General features: G+C 36.8%; 1 protein-coding gene across 6 annotated transcripts in view; it reads right to left on the reverse strand.

The window, feature by feature from the left end:
- RBBP8 (RB binding protein 8, endonuclease) overlaps positions 1 to 20,938 on the reverse strand; it is a 99,429-nt gene that overhangs the window by 71,304 nt on the left and 7,187 nt on the right. For 3 of the 6 annotated variants that reach the window (XM_081078774.1, XM_081078770.1, XM_081078776.1), the window contains exons 1-2: positions 9,347 to 9,588; positions 6,546 to 6,742 (exon numbers count right to left, since the gene is read on the reverse strand). In XM_081078774.1, the coding sequence (XP_080934900.1) occupies positions 6,546 to 6,654 (109 nt within the window). In that variant the 5' untranslated portion in view covers positions 6,655 to 6,742; positions 9,347 to 9,588. Of the gene's footprint in view, positions 1 to 6,545; positions 6,743 to 8,643; positions 9,269 to 9,346; positions 9,589 to 20,938 lie in introns of those variants that run through there. The other 3 variants (XM_081078772.1, XM_081078773.1, XM_081078771.1) reach the window with 3 other exon arrangements.

A 20,938-nucleotide genomic window follows, 5' to 3' on the forward strand; every position in this document is an offset into this window, starting at 1 on the left:
CTTTAAGACACCATAAGTGATTTTAAGATTCAAAAAATATAGCCTGATCAATATATTATAATGCACCAGAGGTTATCTTCTCTCAAATATATGTCGCATACCTACCATTCATAAAGCATATGAATATTAATCAAATATACCAACAACTGCTGTATTCCTCTCTTAAAGTTTTTCAGTGAATATAAACTAACTCCCCTGGGAGTGTGATGACTAGTAGAGTATAGCCATGAGGAGGAGACAATTAAAAAAATTATATACTGTATAATCTTTGTGAGTTTTATGTATTCTATAATCTGATGAATATGGCATATTGTTCTTATCAAACAGTAGATTATTTATTTTCTTGATGCAGCCTCATCATAAAATAGAGGTGTCCTGAAGATCCTGAAATACAGAAAACATGAAGAACTTTCCAAATATTTTATTGCTGCTATATTAAGAGCCTAAAAATAAAACTGGCCCAGTTTTATTTTTAAAATAAGTAAGTATATATAAAAATTCTGACAATGATGTGCAACATTAAAAACATCACACTTTAGTTAAATAAAACAGCAAAAATAATCCAGATATAAAACAGTGTGTTCACTTATCACAATATAATAAGCTATATGCATATCATTTAAAACTAGAAAAGAATAAACAAATGTCATTCTGTAGAATGGTGACTTATTTTTCCTTTCCCAACTTTCTACAGTCTTATAAAATACAAAATTTAAAGTAAATGGTAGTAAAGTATTTCCATATATTATGGGATTTCAGAAACTGATGTTCAAGAAAATGTTCCATTGATCTAGCTATAAACTACGCAAATCCTTCAGATACCATTTACTGATTTTATACTATGTGCCAAGCACTTTTACCTAGAGGGATGTAAAGATGAGTAAAAAAGGGACTCTGCATAATAAAAATGTAATGATCTTCGTATAACCAGTTTAAAACAACAGAAAGTAATTATTTGAAGGATAACCTTATGGCAAAACACTAATTCTCCTTTATCAAATGTTTAACAAAAATTCAAGTACATCTGGTCTTATTTCAATTATTTCAAAATACTGTATTTGCTTCACTTCCAGGTCACAAAGAATAAGCTTTATAATATGTAGCTCCTATAATATTAATAGTTTACTTGAAGCTGTTCTTATTGGTAAGCGTACGTCCTGGGATCACAGTATCATAAACCAAAAGGAAGATATAGCTGCTCTTCAGCAGACCTTGGGAGACATTGTTCATTCCTTGCTAGTTTTAAAAGGAGTGTAATTAGCTGATTACATTGTTGTTACCAGTGTTACGAAGACAGACTATCTTGTGTCTGGCTTATTTCTGCTATCATTTCATTTATATAATTGTATTGCATAAATATTTTCCTATATAAAAATGAATACTATGCCCACAAAATCTATTGTGTCTTCCTCACTGATGTGTCCTCAGTACCTACTACCATTCCTGGCATGTAATTCAATAACTACTCACTGAATGAATGGCAAATCAGTTCTAAAACTTGAAACCTTCCTCAGTGTTTCACACTAGATTTTCTGAGAAAACAGTGTAGTCAAGTGAAGAGCAGAATTAATGTAAAATATTCATATTTGTCCCTAGACATATGACCAAAAGACTAGTTCACTTTAAAAAAAGATCTTTATCACTAACAACAAATTTGAGACCTCACTGAAAAAAACAATAGATATATTAATCAAATACAACATGGAAATGTCTTTTAAGTACATATTTGAACAAACCAACTAAAAAAGACATTTTAGATAAGTGGGAAAATTTGAACACTATCATCTACTAGGTATTATTAGATGATATTAGAGAATTTGTTTTGTTAGTGTGACAATGGAATTCTTTTTTTTAAAAGGCTACAGGAGGGGCAGACGGGTGGCTCAGTTGGTTAGAGCGCGAGGTCTGGACAACAGGGCTGCCGGTTCAATTCCCATGTGGGCCAGCGAGCTGCACCCTCCATAACTAGAATGAAGTCAATGAGCTGCCGCTCAGCTCCCGGGTGGCCAGATGGCTCACTAGGTTGGAGCAGTCCTCTCAACCACAAGGTTGCCGGTTCGACTCCCATAAGGGATAGTGGGCTGTGCCCCCTGCAACTAACAACGGCAACTGGACCTGGAGCTGAGCTGCGCCCTCCACAACTAAGACTGAAAGGACAAAAACTTGACTTATAAAATATCCCGGAAGTACACATTATTCCCCAATAAAGCTGTTAAAAAAAAGACTACTGGACTATATGCAACTATTTATAGATGAAATTATGTTAGAGACTTCAAAATAACTCAGTGGAAGAGGGATAGAGAAGCACACGGAATATAGGTAAATAAAGATTGGCCATGTACTGACAATGGTAGAAGCTGAGTGATAGGTATATATGAGTTCATTATACTATTATCTTTACTTTCGTATATGTGTAATATTTCCTAAAATTAAAAAGAAGAAAAACTTAGTTTAAAATAGAAAAGAACACAGATGAACACACACAAACAAAAATAATACAAGTGGTTGCCTGTATGTGTGGGTGGAAGAGAGGGATAACTTATCACTGCTTACTTTGTGTTTTGATAATTTTAGAAAAAAGCTTCTTTAAGAAAAAAGATAAAACAATACCTGGATTTCTAAATGAACATTAATGTGCCCTGATTGCATTAGCAATCCTATATGTTGAAAGAGAGCTTTAATGCAAACATGAATCAGAATCATCTATTAAATAATGAGCTTATAGAGCAGTAAAGGATGCAGGTGAAGTAGTAGTAGTTAAACTCCCAACTTCCATTAAAATAATTAAGAGTTTCTAATGTTTATCTCAGCTAGGAATTAAAAAACTACAACTAAGAAGTAGAGATTTTCACCAAAGTTACAGGATACAAAGTGAATAAGTAAAAATAAGTGGTGTTTCTATACATTAACAATTAACGATCTGAAAAGAAAATTAAGAAAACAATTCCATTTACAATAGCATCTAAAAGAATAAAATACTTAGGAATAAGCTTAACAACAACTACAAAGTGTTTCTGAAAGAAATTAAAAACACAAACGGAAAGTCATCTCACGTTCATGGACTGAAGACAGTATTAAGATGTCAATACTACCCAAAGCGATCTACAGATTCAATGCTATTTCAGTCAAAATCCCAATAATGTTTTTTGCAGAAATAGAAAAATCTGTCCTAAAATTCATATGGAATCTCAAGGGACTCTGAATAGCCAAAACAATGTTGAAAATGAACAAGGTTGAAGGTCACCTACTTCCTGATTTCAAAACTGAATAAAAAGCTACAATAATCAAAAACGTGTGGTACTGGCATAAAGACAGACATATACACCAATGAAATAGAATAGAAATAAATTCTCACATAGATGACCAAATGGTTTTTGACAAGGGTGCCAAGACCATCCAATGGGAAAGGACAGTCTTTTTGACAAATGGTGCTGGGAAACTGGATATCCATATTGAAAAGAATGAAGTTAAACCCAAACCTTACACCACATATAAAATTTAACTCAAAATGCAGCAAAAACCTAGACATCAGAGCTAAAATTATAAAACTCTTAGAAGAAAACATAAGGCAATAACTTAATGACACTGGATTTGGCAACAATTTCTTAGATATAATACCAAAAGTACAGGCAAGAAAAGAAAAAAAATAGATAAATTAGACTGTATCAAAATTAAAAACTCCTGTGCATCAAAGGACACAATTAACGGAGTGAAAAAGTAATCCACAGAATGGGAGAAAATATTTGCAAATCCTCTATCTAATAAGAAGTTGATATTCAGAATATACAAAGAACTATATATAACTCAACAACAAAAAAACCTGATTAAAAAATAGGCAAAGAATTTGAATATATATTTCTCCAAAGATACAGAAATGGCCAATAAGTGCATGAAAAGAAGCTCAAAATCACTGATCGTTAGGGAAATGCAAGTCAAAACCAAAATGAGATAGCACCTCACATCCATCAGGATGGCTAAGAAAGAAAACAAAAAACAACAAGGGTGGGTAAGAATGTAGAGAAATGGAAACGCTTGTGCACTGTTGGTGGGAATGTAAAATGGTAAAGCCACTATGGAAAACAGTATGGCAGTTCCTCAAAATATTAAAAATAGAATTACCATGATTCAGCAATTCCATTTCTGATTGTATACCCAAAATAATTAAAAGCAGGGTCTTGAAGAGTTATTTGTATACTCATGTTCATAGCAACCTTATTCAAAATAGTCAAAAGATGGAGGCAACACAAATGTCCATCAGTATATGCACAAATGGATAAACAAAATGTGGTCTATAATATTCAATGGAATATTATTCAGTCTTAAAAAAGGAAGGAAATTCTGCAATATGTTACAACATGGATAAACCCCGAGGACATTATGATAAGTTAAATGAGTCAGTCACAAAAAGACATATACTGTATGATTCTACTTATATGAGGTACTTGGAGCAGTCAAAATTACAGAGACAGAAAGTAGAATAGTGGTTGCCAGTGGCTGCAGGGAGAGGTGGACCGGAAGTTACTGTTTAATGAGTTTAATGAGTATAGCGTTTCAGTTTCACAAGATGAAGAGTTATGGAGATGAACAGTGGTGATGGCTGAACATTAGAAAATGTATTTAACTGGACTGTACACTTAAAAATGGTTAAGATGATAAATTTTGTTATGTATATTACATGACAATTTTTTAAGTATTCCCACTCCTCCCCCTTGCCAAAAAAAGATGGAAATTTAAGAATTTTCTAAGATTTTCTAATCATTTAAATTTTCTCATGTTATTACTTTGGTCATTCATTCTTTTTCTGTTTCCTCCTAGAATCAAGAGTCTAAAAAACCATAAAGGGAATAATAAGTAATCAGTATGTGAAACTTCTGTTACAACTTGTTGTTAGTATCCCATTGCCTCTGAGACAGTCCACAGCAGGAATCGATACATAATGGTTCCTGCTTCAGAATGACAGCAACAGCTAACACATGTATTTCTTACTATATGCCAGACACTCTTCAAAATGCTTTACATATATGGCTTTCGAAAATTGGCAGTCTAGATCCAGAATTCATGGATTTAACCACTCTATCACATGGCCTCTTTCTCAACACAGCACTTCTCTCGTCCACTTGCAATCAATGAGAATAGTCACTCAAGATAAAAGTTTTAGACTTAATCCTAAAGCCAAGGCATGATGACAACCATGCCTTCAGCATAGTACATACAGGTTAATTAGACTTAATTCAATTGGTAAGCTTGGTCTGACAGTAATCCCCCTGGCCCCAAACACACACCTAGTTCTTCCATTATATTTCCAGATAACATGATACACTACACAATCCCTTAAAACTTGGACTGTATGATTCATTTTTGCTCATAAGATCTGGCACATAGTAAGTGTCCCAAAAAACATTTCTTGAACAAGTATCTCCAAATGCACTGGTGCTTGCAAAAATACTTCTGGGGTTCATATTTCAGAACCCATTAATTGAGTCCATTATCATGAGGTTTTGGTAGCAACTAAATGTACCATTGGAAAGTTCCAACACAGACCCATACACTATACTTCAAATTCAGGTGGATCAAACTTTAATGTCATTCCAGTGTAATGTTAAAACTAAAAAGCACTATAGAATTAAACCTATGGTTGCAAGGAACAAATATAATATGAAGCATTTCCCACACATAGAAAAAATGTATTAAAGTTACAGAATTATATAGGTATATTAAAGCTTAATATCAAACCTTGAATTTAGCTTTAATAGAAAATTCTTTTATATGGAATATAGTTTAAAACAATCACCAACAACATCTATATAACTCATCCCAACCACAACTACTTAATCCTCTGTTCATGCAACTATACTTCATATAAACCTTTTAAGCTCCTATTTCATTACACTGCAACGATCTCGATTAGACTACAGGCTCTTTGAAGGCAAACTGTCATTTACTTTTTTTTTTTTAGTTTCAGGTATACAAAACAATGTAATAGTTAGACAAAGTGATAACCCCCCCAATCTACTACCCTCTGACATTGAATATAGCTGTTACAATTCCATTGACTATATTTCCTATGTTGTACTCCACCTCCCATGAATATATATGTATATCTGTAGATATCCGTGTGTGTATGTATAAAAATATATATGGTGCCAAAAGAATGTATACATGATTTAAGAAAAAAACTATTAAAATTGTAATACTCAATATATACCGAAAACAGAAGAGGAATACAAGTCACATTTGACTTCTGCAATTATAAAGTGGTTACCATCAGTGTCCAGACACTTCTGATTACGGCGAACTACTGCTTGAGCAACACTGACCAAAGTGTCCACTTGTATACATTTTTTGGCACCCCGGTACAAATTGTGTGAGAGCTACATACTATAGTAGTTGTCTATAGTTAAAAAGCAACAACTCAACCATAAAATGAATCACAAAAAAATAAATAGTAAACGTCCCTTAAAAATGAGATCTTTGCACTGTCAGACACAACTAATTATTATTACAGTCACAGAATACTGCTGTAAGTATTGAAGAAAAGATTTTACCTTGTACTTCTTTATCATGATACTCCTTTAGCTTTGTCCAAAGATCCTTAAAGTCATTAGGTATATCTGCAGAACTAGGGCTTCCACAACTGCTTCCAGAGACGTTCATCTTGCTCCACACTTCTATTTACCTAATGTTTTCTGACCTTTTCTGTTACATTATATAGGCATGAAGTTGTCTTTGACAGCTGAAACACCTGAAATGACAGATTGTAACATAAATGAATTCTGCATATATGTTTGTGTAATTTGAAGTCAGGATGACGTCAAGTCCAGCCAGCAGTTCTCAAGTTATCCTTATTTACCTATAATCAATGACTTTGAGAATTTGAGGGGTGGGAAGCGAGGAAAAATGATTATAGTGAGAAAAGTCCTGATTTCAGTAATCTGGACTTTAGTTAAATTTTCCGGCAAATTTTCTCTTATTCCTCCTAGAATGAATTACCTAAATTATGTTAAATTGAAAGGATTCTGATATAAAGAGGTTTATAATCATTCATGGTATTGATTCACCATTCCAAAAGAATTTAAAGCTTTTTAAACTTTTGAGTCAATACAGAGTGCAACAATATATTGAACCAAAAACTGAAAAGATTCTGAAGTATTCTTGACTTACACACACATGAAGACACACGTAATACAGAGCAAGAAAGATGACTGATGTATTAACACGAGTATCTGACTAGCTTTCTCATAACAAGAGCAATGAGTGAGCAAGATACAGACACAGCAAAGATCTATGAATACAGAAACATTTAATATCAAAGCAACTAGGCTACAGCTATTTTGTGCCTCTCTCAGAGTAAAGGTGAATAATTAAGTTTTTTTGTATAGCCCTTGAAGGAAGCAACAGGCTATTAAGAAGTTCAAGTGGATTAATAAATATTTTAATGTGTTCTTAAACTGAAACCATTAACTGGCTACCACCAAAAAAACAAAATGATTAACAAGTCCACTAAACCTCACATCTGGCTCCTTAGCCAATGCCTTACTATTGCTAACAAGTGCCCAATTTAAGTGTCTCTTATTAACCATTTCTTGAGGTCTCTGATGAAGCAAAAATAAGCAGTGACATTACTAAAGAAAGCAAGATTATGTGTGAAGCCACTTGGTCAACTGTAAAGCAGTGCAAAAATAATAATACTTCCATTAAGTTTTCAAAATTTGTTATACTTTTTTGAGACAATCAATGAAAAGAACATGGATTTTAGATCATATGAGGGAACTACTTTTAATTTTGTTGGGTATGATAATGCGGTCATGTTAATAAAAAAAAGGCCATTTATCTGTTGAAGAGAAATATACTGAGGTCTTAACAGGTAAACTGATATGTTCTCTGAGATTTGCTTCAAAATACTCCAGCTAAAACAAACAAAAACTGGATGTTGGGTGGGGAGATGAAACAAGGACGGCTGAACTTTGATAATTATTGAAGTGAGGCAGTGGATGGGTATATGAGGGAGTCCATAATTCTAGTGTCTCTCTCTTGTGTAAGTTTATTATTTCCATAATAAAGTTCTTTTTAAGTGAGATTGGGTACATCGTGCTAGGACAGCTTTATTTCCAAAGAGATTTATGTTCTACTATTTTTCAACCCTCAAGGATGAATCAGTGGGCCTATACTGTCAGTAAAAGCCACCATTTATTTAAGTGTGCACTATATACCACAGACTGTGATGTCTTATACTCATTTTTAACCTAATCTTCAGAACAACTCCATAAACAGCTACCATTATTAATTTCATTTTAGAGTTGGAGAAAGAAGTTTAAGGGGTGAAGTGACTTGCCCAAGGTCACACTGCTACAACTTGGCTTTGCCAAGGCTGGAATTCAAATTGTAATGCCAACGAACTACAAAATACTGCTAAGCAGCCAAAAAAAAAAAAAAAAAAGGTAAAGCAATCATTTCTATTAAGTAAACAGTGTAAAACAAAGTTTTAAAAATGCACAGTACTCAATAGCTTAAAACCAGCGGTGCAAACAAAGTGTCCTTTAAGAAATACAGCTATCTTCGGAGACAGTAAAAAGAAAAGTGGCTGGTGTTTTTCCCCCTACAAAAACAATTTACGAATAGTAAACGTGGTAAATTCTGGCTCACAAGACCATCTCCAACGTATCCTGCACGAGCAGCACTTTTTGGCGGCATCTCTTTTGGCAACGGACCGTTCTTTGCTACACGATGTTGCCCTTTGGTATCTCAGACGTGCGCTTCTTGCCTCTCCAGTTGCACTCTTGGCTCAAAGGTGCAGAGTAACAGAACACATTTCCGAGCAGCCTGCAGCAGCGCACACCATCCCACGTAAGGTGCTCGATTAAACACTTCTTCCCCGTCACGCTACCTGTGTGTAGTCTCACACAGGTAAAAGCCGAGCCTCGAGTCCCACGGGAACTCGACACACACTGAATGGGGACGTTGAGCGATTCTCTTCCCAGCAAGGGAGAGGTCCAGAGGCTGCCGCGCCACGACCCTTAGCCGTCAGCCTCTCCATCCCGCAAACGCTCCACAGGCTACGAGCGCGACGCGCGCGGAACGAGCGAGGGGCGCCCTCAGCACCGGGACCTCCGGGCGTCGGCGCATGCGCGGGGCGGCCCGGGCGCGGAGCCGCCGAGACACCGCGCGGCGCGCGAGCCCGTCCTTCCCGCCGCCCAGCGCAGTCTAGCCCGACCCAGCCGACTTCCTCACGCTCAGCCCCAGAGCCGCACGGCCACCCCCACCCCGCCTCCGGTCGGCGCGGAGCTCGAGACCGGAAGTGGCCTCTCCGACCCAGCGCTGTGCATCGGGGAGAATTTCCCCTACTCACGGCTTCCAGGACGGCCTCGAGATTCTCGAAAGCCCCGCAGGGAAGGGGGCTCGCTCCGGGGCTGGGAAGAGGCTGCCGTGCGCTGTCCTCGTCTTTCCCTCACTAACCGGCCAAACGCCCGGCGGGAAAGTTAGCCCCTTAGGGCAGCCCGCGGCGTCCGGGGGTGGGGACGGCCCGACGGCCGCCGGCCGCGCTCGGAGGCGGCCGCTCCCGCCCCGCCTGGAGCCCGTGCGACGTCACGCGGGGGTTCCTGGGACGTCACGCTCCTTCCTTCCGCCTCGGAGGCGGCGACCCCGGCCTCCCCTGCGGTAGGGCGGGGTCGCGCGGCGGCCGGAGGCCCCGGGGCCGCCTCGGAGCGGCTCCTGGCGCTGGCCGCCGCCCCCGCGTGTTTTGAGATGCCCTGGAGAAAGCTCAAGCCGTTCTGTCTGGGACAGTTTCCTCGGTGTGACAGGAAGGTTACCGATGGGGCTGACTTCAGCACGTTTCAGGGAAAGCGTGTGTGGGTGGCCTGGACCAGATGGAAAGTTAGAATGAACCGATGAGGGAGCGGACACCGATCGGTCTAACGTGGCTCTCCGCCCGGGAGCTGTTACCTACAGTTCGGTGGTGGGACCGGGGGGTGCGGCCAGGGGGCAAAATGATGGCTGTTTCTCAGAGGTTATATGGAAAGTGTCTGGAGCACCTGAAATGAGAAGGAATCAAGTGACCGGCATTATTTGTTGGGACAACACGCTGTTAATTTGACATTTAAAAAACCATTTCCTGTGGCTGTGCGTTCATAACGTTCACAACTGTTAGTATGTTTTCCTATGTATCTTGTTTTCTGAAAGAAGTGTGTTAGCATGAGAAATTGTACAAATGAAGTTGAAGAAAATAAACCGAATAGTCTAGAGTCACAGTATCTGTTAAACCAGGTCAGTACTTTGCTGTAATACGTCTAAACACTGGGAGGAAGACAGAGGACACTATTACCAACTTTTAAACGTTTAGTATTTAGAAAATCGTAAAGACAAAATGTGAAAGTAATTTCCCCAGTCGTCCCCGAATGAATATCACAGCTTCCTCGTAACAGGATGTGATTGGCTTTAACAGGCTGTCTCAGCACCACGTTAGCAACGCCATAGGGACGTTGGTATCTGTAAAGAAGAGGGCTGTGGAACCTTCATTACCCTGTTATAGCAACTATCATTCGCTTCCAAATTTTATAAGACTTAATTCGTTACACTTATCAAGAAAATGCGTGAAAAATTGACCATGCCATTTGCAGTCCAACATAGGCATAATTGCTTGTATAAATGTGTACAATGGAAATGGAAAGTTTTCTTACAAATGCAAAGAACATGTAATCAGTTGGTCATTTAACATTGAAAGAACAGGGTCCTTGTGGTCCAAAGGAAAACTACCAGAACTGAAGGACCTAACCTGTTCTTCTGGTCTCCTGCCAATGGCTCCACCGTCCAATCCATTTATGCAAGTCAGAATCCAGAGAATTTTCCTTGGCATCTTCTTCTCCCTTAACCCACATATCTAATCTATCGCTGAGTCCTGTCAAATTTGTTTACCAAATAAATCCCAAATCTATTCCCTCCTCTTCATTACTACCACCATATTCCAAGATACCATTATGTCTTCCCTAGTCTACTGCTAGTCTACTTTTCATATTTTCCCAACCAACAACCACGCCTATACCTTTCTCTTCACTGGTATGAAGACATCATTTTGAGCATCTACCCTCAATTCCTGTATATATTTAAGTTTATAATTGTATACATGTGTTGCTGGAAAAAAAAAAGGTATATAATCTAAAAAGTAAGTCACATACTCTAGAGCCAGACCTGGCGTTGAATCCTGCTTTAATACTTCCTTACCAAGTGAACTTGGACTGATTTCTTAACTTCTCTGTCTCATTTTTCTTACCTGTAAAGTGAGGATAATAATAGTACCAACCTCACAGAGTTATGAAGAGTAAATGAGTTAATACACTCCTATGTAAATAGCTTAGTACACTTTTCAAGTACATAGTATGTGTTTAATAAAAAGCTAGCTCTTATTAGTACTTCTGAGCTAATATACTATGACTATTATAACACATTCTAAAGATGAGAAAAAATTAGTATGTTCTCCCGCCTTAAATTGCGCCCACTTTGAGACCACTTCTCTACAGTATAGCTACTGTGATCTTCTTAAAAAATAAATTTGGTAATGATACTATGCTGCTTAAACCCTTTCAGGGGCTTACTGTTAACTCTCTGAAGGAAGACCCTTTGAACTCCCCCTACTACTTTCCCAGGTTCATTCCCAAACATTTCCTGCCCTCTGGCCTTGTTGGCTTTTTAGTGTCTCCTAGGACTTTGCATGCTGTTGCCTCCAAAATTCTCTACCAAACCTACCCCTACCCTTTGCCTAGTGATTACTAATCCTTTTATCTTGTTTTAGTAGTCTCTTCTATTAGATCCTCTTATAATATTAGGTACCTTTCCATCTACATTTATTACAGTTTTAATTATTTGTTTAATTAATTTGGTCTTCCCCTAGACTAAGTTTTTTGAAGTCAAAACCATGTCTCGTTCACCTTTTTATCTCCAGAAACCAACTCAGTGCCTGCCATAAAGTCAGTACTCTGTGGATTAATGAATTAGGCATCCCTTGAAGGATTCCTATTTTTTACGCAGGTGGAGAAAATCCTTGAATCCATTCAAATTCTTAGATCCTCTTCAGAGATTCTTAAACAGTGGAAGTGGTGGGCGTAATCATGGATGTTTGTTTCCAATAAAGAGCTTTAAGCCCTACATGGTAAAATAAGTTATGAAGTCTTGAAGATGTGAGAAAACTTCTTTAATAGAGAAGCAGCTATTTTGAACTCTTTGTAATACTGGGTTTCTCATTTTTTTATGGCTTAGAATAGTGCTTCCCAAACTTTTTTGATACTTAGAAAATGAATACTTGTATTACTTATTGCGATAAAAAAAAAAGTGAGGCTGCTTTCATTCAGAGGCAACAGAAGGTGGGACTCCAGCCACACCAGGCCCAGAGCTGCCACCTTGAGGGGTGGGATTTTATTGTCCCAGCATACCTAAAACCCAAAGCTTCCCTGGTTAGGAAGCTGTTTTAAAAATTGTGTCCTGAAATGGTTAAAATGGTAAGTTTTATGTTTATATACAGTTAACCACACTAAGAAAAATTATGTGGTAAAAATTCTAGGATTCTTAGAACTGCAGAATTTTGGAACTATGTAGATTTTAAAATCGTCTAACTTAAACCATTTTACAACTGAAACTCTGTTGATTCTACAATCTGCCTAACTCCTACAGCTGGGTGGCTGAGAGTTGTGAATGGAAATCACATAATAGGTTAGACTAATATCACTAAATTTATGTGGTTTCAAACCTCATGTAGGGCATCAATTAATCCTTAAAATAACTTTTGTTCCTCTCCTTCTGTTTCCTTTGTCTCCCAAACCTTCACTATTTTCTTCAAATCTCTGTACAGTATTCTCACTCTCAGCAGACACCCTCGCCTCCTGGTTATACCAGACAGTTGAGCTCAACAGGTGTGACTTTCCTGAACGTCTCTTTCCCTTTCTCAACCCTGTGAATTAGGCAATCCCATTTTGCAGGTAAAAATGCAACCTGAATCCAATTGCTTCTCACCCCCAGTTTTGCATACACCCTGGGCCAAGCCGTCATCATCTCAAGCCTCTTGTGCAGCAATAGCCTCCTTTAAAAAAAAAAAAAAAAAACCAATGATCTTTCTACTTCCAATGTTTCCCCTTGCAGTGTATTCTCCAACATCAGTCCGAGTGGTCCATTAAAACCTAAGTCAGAACATGATGCTACCCTGCTCAAAACATTCCAGCATGTTCCCATCACCTAAGAATAAAATCAATCTCTTTTCCATAGAACAAATCAACAACTATATTTTACTGATGTTACCTCTGTTAAAACAGGGGATTGTAATGGTGGCACTAAATCTATTTTTGAGGTTTGGATCTCTAGTATAATTCAAATTAATAAGTAATTTTGCTTGGAACTTTTTGAAAGCTTTCTTTGGCTCTGCTTGCTGTACGTTTACTATGCATACTGTAGGGAAAATGTTGAGGAAAATTTGCCTTCATTGGTTGGTGTTAACTTGTCTATTAGCTTTTGCCTGTTCCTGCAGAAGTGGTGATTTCTGTGCTGTGATCAGGGGTGGAGTAAATTCCCCTTTCTGTCTCATTCCAGGCAGGGGAGATATGAGATGCAGTTGCTTTCTGTCTGTTTCGCTCACATCAGCAGATGAAGTGAAGAAGTAGCTAAGTTATGTCAGGATGATGTGACAGGAAAGCTGCCATCTTTGGAAGGCCTTGGGCCGATGGTCCCAGGCGAGAACAGTAGGTACTATTTTCATCAGCCGGATGTGTTCTTATCATTAACTGCCAAACCCTCCCAGAACTGGTGATTCCTTGAGAGGGGAGGCAGGAACACAAAAACTTGGCTCTGGGGTGTGTATCTAAAGAGCTGTATACAAGACAGACCTCAGGTGGCATATTGATATTGATTGATTGCTATTTCAAGAGATTGCTATTCAGCAGATTTGCTGTTTCAGGACTGCTTTTCAGGATAGGATTGTTTCAGAATAAGAGATAGGAACTTTCCCCACTGGACAGTAGAGACTTCTTTTATCGGTGAATTGTCATCATTAAAGCATCTTTGGGAACTTGTACGCAGTTTGCAGCTTGCAGTATCAGAAGACTCCCTAACTTCTAGCAACAACAACAACAACAATGTCAACAGCAGCAGCATTCTTGGGAACCAGCGAGCAGCGGTGTGGGAGACGGCTGAGTTTCTCTCAGCTACAGACCTGGCAAGGTTTTGATTTACGACTTTTCCAGTGCTGTTGCCCCTGGTTTGGTGAGCTTTGGGCATCTACTGTAATAGTTACTATCCTATAAAGCTTATTACTGCTTTTGGATACTCTTTACTTGATGTTATTTGTGTATTTAGCCAAGTGCTTTTTGACCAATAGTAAACATGTGTTGGAATCTCTTAAACTTATATGTATGTATACTTCTTGACATGACATCATTATCAATGTATATAGTTTAGTCTTAACGACCTTTACTTTCTGACATTAGCATATTCTATTAATTGCCTTTGTCTTTTGCTATTGCTAAATAAATTGATTAGATGTTAAATTAATTAATTAGCCCCACTCTGGCGTGTGTCCTCCTCTCTCTTTTCCCCTCTGGTCATTACACACAGCAGTTTCAAGTCTTTCTATTTACTTCAGCCTAGTGCAGGCCCTGTGACTTGGGAGAGGTTTCGCATCTGAATGGCATCCACGCCTGGCTTCACCTTAAATCTACATAACATATGCAAAGTTTGATCTTCCCTCCCACCCCTCAGTACAGGCCCAAGAAATTTATATCCTGGTTAGAAAACATAAAATTTGAGACCAAACAAAGACATGACACAGTAGTTTGCAGTAGTTTCCAGCAGACTCTGCCCAGCTGACCCTTCTCTTTAATAAATCTTCCTTCTATGTTTCTACCTGACTCGTGAATTCTTTCACGGCCTGCCAGTGAGCAGACGTAACCTCCTTAATATAGTTTTGAATTAGTGCTTTCCTTTCCACCCTCACCCTTACTGCTCTAGTTTAGGACCTGATAGTACTTACCTAGATTCAAACCTTGCTTCAAGTCTTGTTCACCTTCATCCAATCTCTTCACAGCTGCCAGGTTTAAATCATTTCTGATGCAGGCATTCCCTCGCTTAAAACCCTTCAATGGCTCTCCATTGCCTAAGGTTCAAATTCAGTACTTTTAAAATGTCACAGAAGCCCTTCCTACGGACTTGGAAGGGCTTCTACCACCCATCTCACCCTTTCCCTAGATCAGTAGGTAACTGCTTTTATTTCTCCCTCATCCCATTTGCTATTTATTTGTTGTGGCTCATACAATCCTCTTCTCTCAGAGTTACTTACACCCAGATTCTTTATATTTTACCTTTCTGCTTATCTAAGACTCAGGTTAGGTGGTGCTGCTTCCAGGAAGCTAACCTAACATCTCTCTTCACCCCTCCTTCCTACCCCCTTACAGAAATTGCCCTCCTCATTCTCCCATACTCCTGTATGTGTATCTTTATCATTGCATTTAACACCATTATATTGTAATTATTTTTATGTCTTTCCCAATGAGGCTGTGGGGGATTCCTGGACAGCAGAGACTGTCCTTTCTTTATTCTTCTCAGTATTCCTAGTTTTCACTAGTGAGTCCTAGCACAGCACTTTCCAAGCGCCACATATATAATTTAAAATTTTTTAGTTACCACATTAAAAAAAGTAAAAAGAAACAGGTAAAATTAACTTAATACATTTTATTGAATCAAATTTATTTAAAATATTATTTCAACATTGTAATATAAAAATTTATTAATGAGATTTTCTACATTCTTTTTCTTCGTACTGAGTCTCTGAAATTGGATGTGTGCATTATCTTTAGAGCACATCTCAATTTGGATTAGCTGCATTTCTAGTGCTGAAAGCCATATGTAGCTAGTGGCTGCTGTACTGGACAGCACAGGCCTAGCATATATAATGAACAAATGAATGTTGAATGAACAAATGAGGTTATGTGGTTACCTGAAGAAGCAGGATGGAGCTGGGCCTGGAACAAAGATATCTGATTTCCAGTCTAAGGCTATTTCTGCTCTTTGTGCTGGGCATTTCCCATCTTTCCCCCACTCCTCATGTCATCCCATCCCCCTCCTCCTCTAGCATTGAGGGCCTGTATCTTCAGGCAAAAATTTTAAAGTAAATGATTAAACCCATTATGACTATTTACATAATACTGTTCAGCACCTCTAATGTGAACACACTATACTAAAAAAACGGGTGAACTGTATACCTACAGTTAGACCTATTTTGAGAAGGAGACAAAAAGCTGTTTGAGAGATAAAACTTTAAAACAAAAGAAAATTATGTTAACTGTCAACATTTATATCAACTTGAACACTTGATTTAATTTTTAAAATGTTGTTTACAGTAATTACTAAGTGTTGTTTGGGGTAGGTATATACATCAATTAGTGATCTTGCCCCAAGTGCCAAAATGTTTTATCTCTGATTTGAATTGAAGGTGCCAAGATCCAGTTAGGTTGAGCAGTTTTGTAATTGTTCTATAAGATATATTTAACATTCATGGAGGGTGTCAGTATCACAGATTTTATTTTGATAGTCTTAGGTGGTCATTAAAGTGCCTATAATACACATTAAAGATTACACATTGCTTTCCAATTAGAAAAATTAGCCTCAAGTAGTCTGGCCAACTTCCAACTTAGATAAAGCAGCTTTATTTATTTTGATTTTCACTACAGATACATATACCTACTTCTTTTCCTTTTATAAACTGTCAGTTTTGTGTTTGTGTTTTTAAATATTATTCACTTAGTTCCTTCATTTCACATCAGTAATGGGCAAAATTTTACTAGATATGTACTTTGCTCAATTTAGGAACTATCTTATTATATTTGGTGAAAATGTCTATACCGTACACTGTGTAATTGCGTAGTTAGCTAGTTTTAAATGATGGTGGGCTGATCAAGAATGTTAATGATCTGTTATTGCAGAAAGATTTATTATCAATGGAAAGGGGCATCTCTTCCTCTCAGGTCATCCAGTGGCTGCTTGGGCAGTATTTCATACCTATGCATATAGGTTTATGAAGCCCAGGAATTTTGTTAGATAGTTAGCCCTGGCATTTATAAGATTGGCATTAACACTTAAAACTGCCAGTGAACACTGGCATTCATAAGAACCTCAGGGCTTAACTGCTGTAGAGATGACAAAAGAATTTAAGAGTGATCCCTAAAACTGTAGAGTAGAAAGCAGATTTTATTTTGGGAATTTTGAAAAACTAAGTTTTACCTTTCTATCTAGTAAATATACTACTATACTGCGTTGTCCTATATAGATATGTATAATATTACCATGATGGAAGCTGAGAGAACAATATTTATTTGCAGTAATATAAATGAAAAATACTCTGAAGGGTTAACTGTAGGAACAGTCACTGACACTTAGAGTCTATTAAAGCAGTCTTTGATAGCAAACATGTTTAATATTCATCGCTTTGTCCACTTTTAAGAAAATAATGATTCACACCTTAAATGCTAATTTTTCCATTTGTGAATTGATACATTTATTCACTGCTGGCAAAGCAGTGAATAGTTGTGGTCTTTAATGTATGCATGCCTCACAAGTTACAGATATGTCTTCAAACACATTGGCTGGGTTTTTTTACCCTAATTTTTCCCCATTCTAACAATGCTTGAAAAAAGTAGACTTTGTTTAAATATTGGATTTGTGCTTTTCCTAATCCAGATAGTAGTCAAAGGTTAAGGAAGCTTTGGTAATTACCTTTCCAAAAATGTTTTCCATCCAAAATTCTTAGAGGAGACCTTCAGTTTCAGCCAATACTTTTCCAATTTTACTTAAGTATAATCAGTATTAGAAATATATAGTGAAATTAAATTATGTTTTAATTCACTTCACACCCTTGCTAACAATTTGTTTTTGTAGACTACTGTTTTAACTATAGTTTTTACAAACTATGTTTTTGTGGCTATTAAGACTGAAGTAGATAGACTTCATCTCCCTAAATTTAGTGCACTCCTTATATGAAGTAACCGTACGCCCTGGTTTACCAGCAACAGTTCTGGTTAATGTCTGTTGTTCTGGTTAATTATTAATAGGGCTCCTGTTTACTCTAAAAAGTATCCTGGTTTTGGTGATACATCCTATGGTCGGAAGCTTTAAGTAATTTGAAATATAAACTAATAAAAAGGGGAAGATTAAAATGAATGTTGGTGGTTGGAAGTATTTCTTTCTCAGCTATGTACAGACCTATCTAAACTCTTTCTAAAGAGTATTATGGTACAGATAATATAAGCCATAATATTCTTGGATTTATTGATGGTGCTCTGAAATTCCTATGAGTTGAGAAGTGGTTTGTTTAATTCTGATAGGAAATGGATTCAAGAACAATTAGTGATGGTAAAATACAAAGTGCTTTTCCTGAATATCTTTTCTTTTGAGTCTAAAAATGACTGTCATAAAAATAGAACAGGTACAATTTTCATATTTTCACAGAAGTTGAGAAATTGGGTGCTTTGACTAGCATTATATGTACAAACTACTAGATAAGTTGACCTAAGACTTTAAATCCAGTCTTCTTGCCATAAATCCTATATCTATGCTCTTTGCAGTACATTGTGCTATTTTTGAGTAGTAGATTTTTGAGTAGTAGAATCTACATAAAACTATCTTGTGCTTTTCTATTTTTAAATTTAGAGAATGTTTTTGAGAAAACAATCAAATAAAGTTTCTGAATTGTGATAAAAAAAATTCTTATTACCTACAAGCTATTTGCAGTTCCAGTACATTTTTCTATTTACTTCAGAACGCTTTACATTTTATGAGGTTACCAAAAGGACTTGTAAATCTGATAGCAACTTAATTAAGTCATAATTGAGAAAATGAAAATAAACTGGGCTCTCTCGATCAGGGTTGGAGTGAAGCACCTATTATATGGACCAATTTCAGTTCATTTTTTAGACTTTTTTTGGCATTAATAATTGTATTTCTTAGCAATTGTGATACACATGCTCTTTTACTTGCTTTACAATAGGTGTGGACATTTGAAAGATGAGTATAAATTGACTTCTAATGGAATTAGCAAACATGTTTGTACTAGCTTTCCCAGCCCCATGGATTCTTCCACGTAGTTTAAAATTAAATAGATTAAAGGGCCTTGAATTATGTTGTAGTCTCAGAAGGGACCACAGCAGGAAGCGCTCCAAAAAACTGACTGTGTTCTACAATCAAGGATGGCATAGCCATCCATATTCCCCGTATATGGCACTAGGTAAGTCCTGAACTGGAGGATAGGACCAGGGTTAAAGCTGGCTCTATCTCTGATTATCTGCATGTTTCCTAGACTAATCTTATCCTCGACTGAAAAATTAGAATAGTCGTACTTTCTGTGTCCAAAAGGATTGTTAAAGAATGAAATAATGTATGTGAAATTTCTTAAAGAAGATTTCACAGACCTTTGAAGCACCTTGCCTATTGGGAGCAAGCAGCATGGTAGAAGCAGCAGCTTGCCTATTGGGAGCAGAAGGCATGTGCAAAGGTTCAGCTGTGGGGTATCATTGTGAGTTCTGAAACGAAGTATATAGAATATATTTGTATAAATTGATATTGGAAAATCAGCAGCAGCTCCATTAAATTTATTTAATGGATTCTAATTTTTAAATGTAATCCTTCAAGTAAGTAATTTAACGTCTCTGTGTCTCAGTTGTTTATCAATGATATGAAGATAATAATATATATCGTGGGTATTTCAGAGGATTGTTAATAGGATTGAATGATTGTCTACATGTATCTAAATAGTGTAAGAAACTGCAGTTAATAGTAGATAGATTTAAGAGCTACAACTAATCAGAGAGATCTCTCCAATCACTAGTTATATAATTATAGTGAAATTGTTGAATTGCTATGTAAATTATGAGAGATTTATAATTATAGAAGGGTTAAATTATAATTTGTTAAGTGCTTCTACATATCTTACTTGATTCACATAATTAAGTTTAAGTAAGTTAGGGAGTATTATTATATTGTTATTTCCACTTTATTCTGAGTTACTTTTAAAATCATCTAGCCCAACTGCAAAATTGTGTAGAAAGAGAAAATAATTTATTTGTTTATTTTAGAAGTTGGTGGTTATTTAACAGAGACTTATGATCTTCTCAGCTTCAAGTCCAAGAAAGGGAGTGTTGGTATCAAGTTGATTGTGATCTGAGCTCATTTAGTGAAGACCTGAGTATATTCGATTCTTCCTTTAGAAAATACTGTTATTATTGGGCTTTGTTTGGCAGTGTGTATCCTACTTTTTCTTATTTCTCAGTCCAATTTACCTATTTTGAGGGTTATTTTTAAAAACTCAGATGATTATTTTATTTTAACAAGTTAAATGAAAAGATGATATATATTTTAATCAAATTTCTTTTTTATTCGTACCTATTTTTTCCTTATTTTCTTTAAACTATTTCTATCATTATGCAAACAAATATGGTGTTTACTTAATTAAAGCACATAACTGGCTGTTTAGTTTTCTATTTTTAATCTTTTCAACTAGAGTCTTTGTCTAATGTATTCTTCAGAGCCATGCTCTGTGATCACATTATAGGTTATAATGAATTAGTTCTTGCAACCAGACCCTCTTGGACACAGTCCAAGACAAACTTGTACTATTCAAAATTCTGTGTTTTACTATAATGAGAAGTGTTACTTGAGGGTCCAATGTAGTTAATCTGTTTTTACTATAATTTTACCAATGTAAACTTAAACAATAAAGTCTTTGGATCAATGTTGGACACAAAAGTATTTTTAGAATACACACTAATTGTTCATTTTGCTGATGTTTGGCCCTTTAAAAATTGGCAACCAAATTCAGGAAAAGAAATGTAGTTTATTAGAAAATACCTTTCTCACAGAAGATCAAATTTCAGTGCATCTCAGGTTTTGTGGGAATGGATCAAATCCATCAGACAAAACT

Source organism: Rhinolophus hipposideros (assembly GCF_964194185.1).
Source record: "Rhinolophus hipposideros genome assembly, chromosome: 17".
Taxonomy (NCBI): Eukaryota; Metazoa; Chordata; class Mammalia; order Chiroptera; family Rhinolophidae; genus Rhinolophus; species Rhinolophus hipposideros.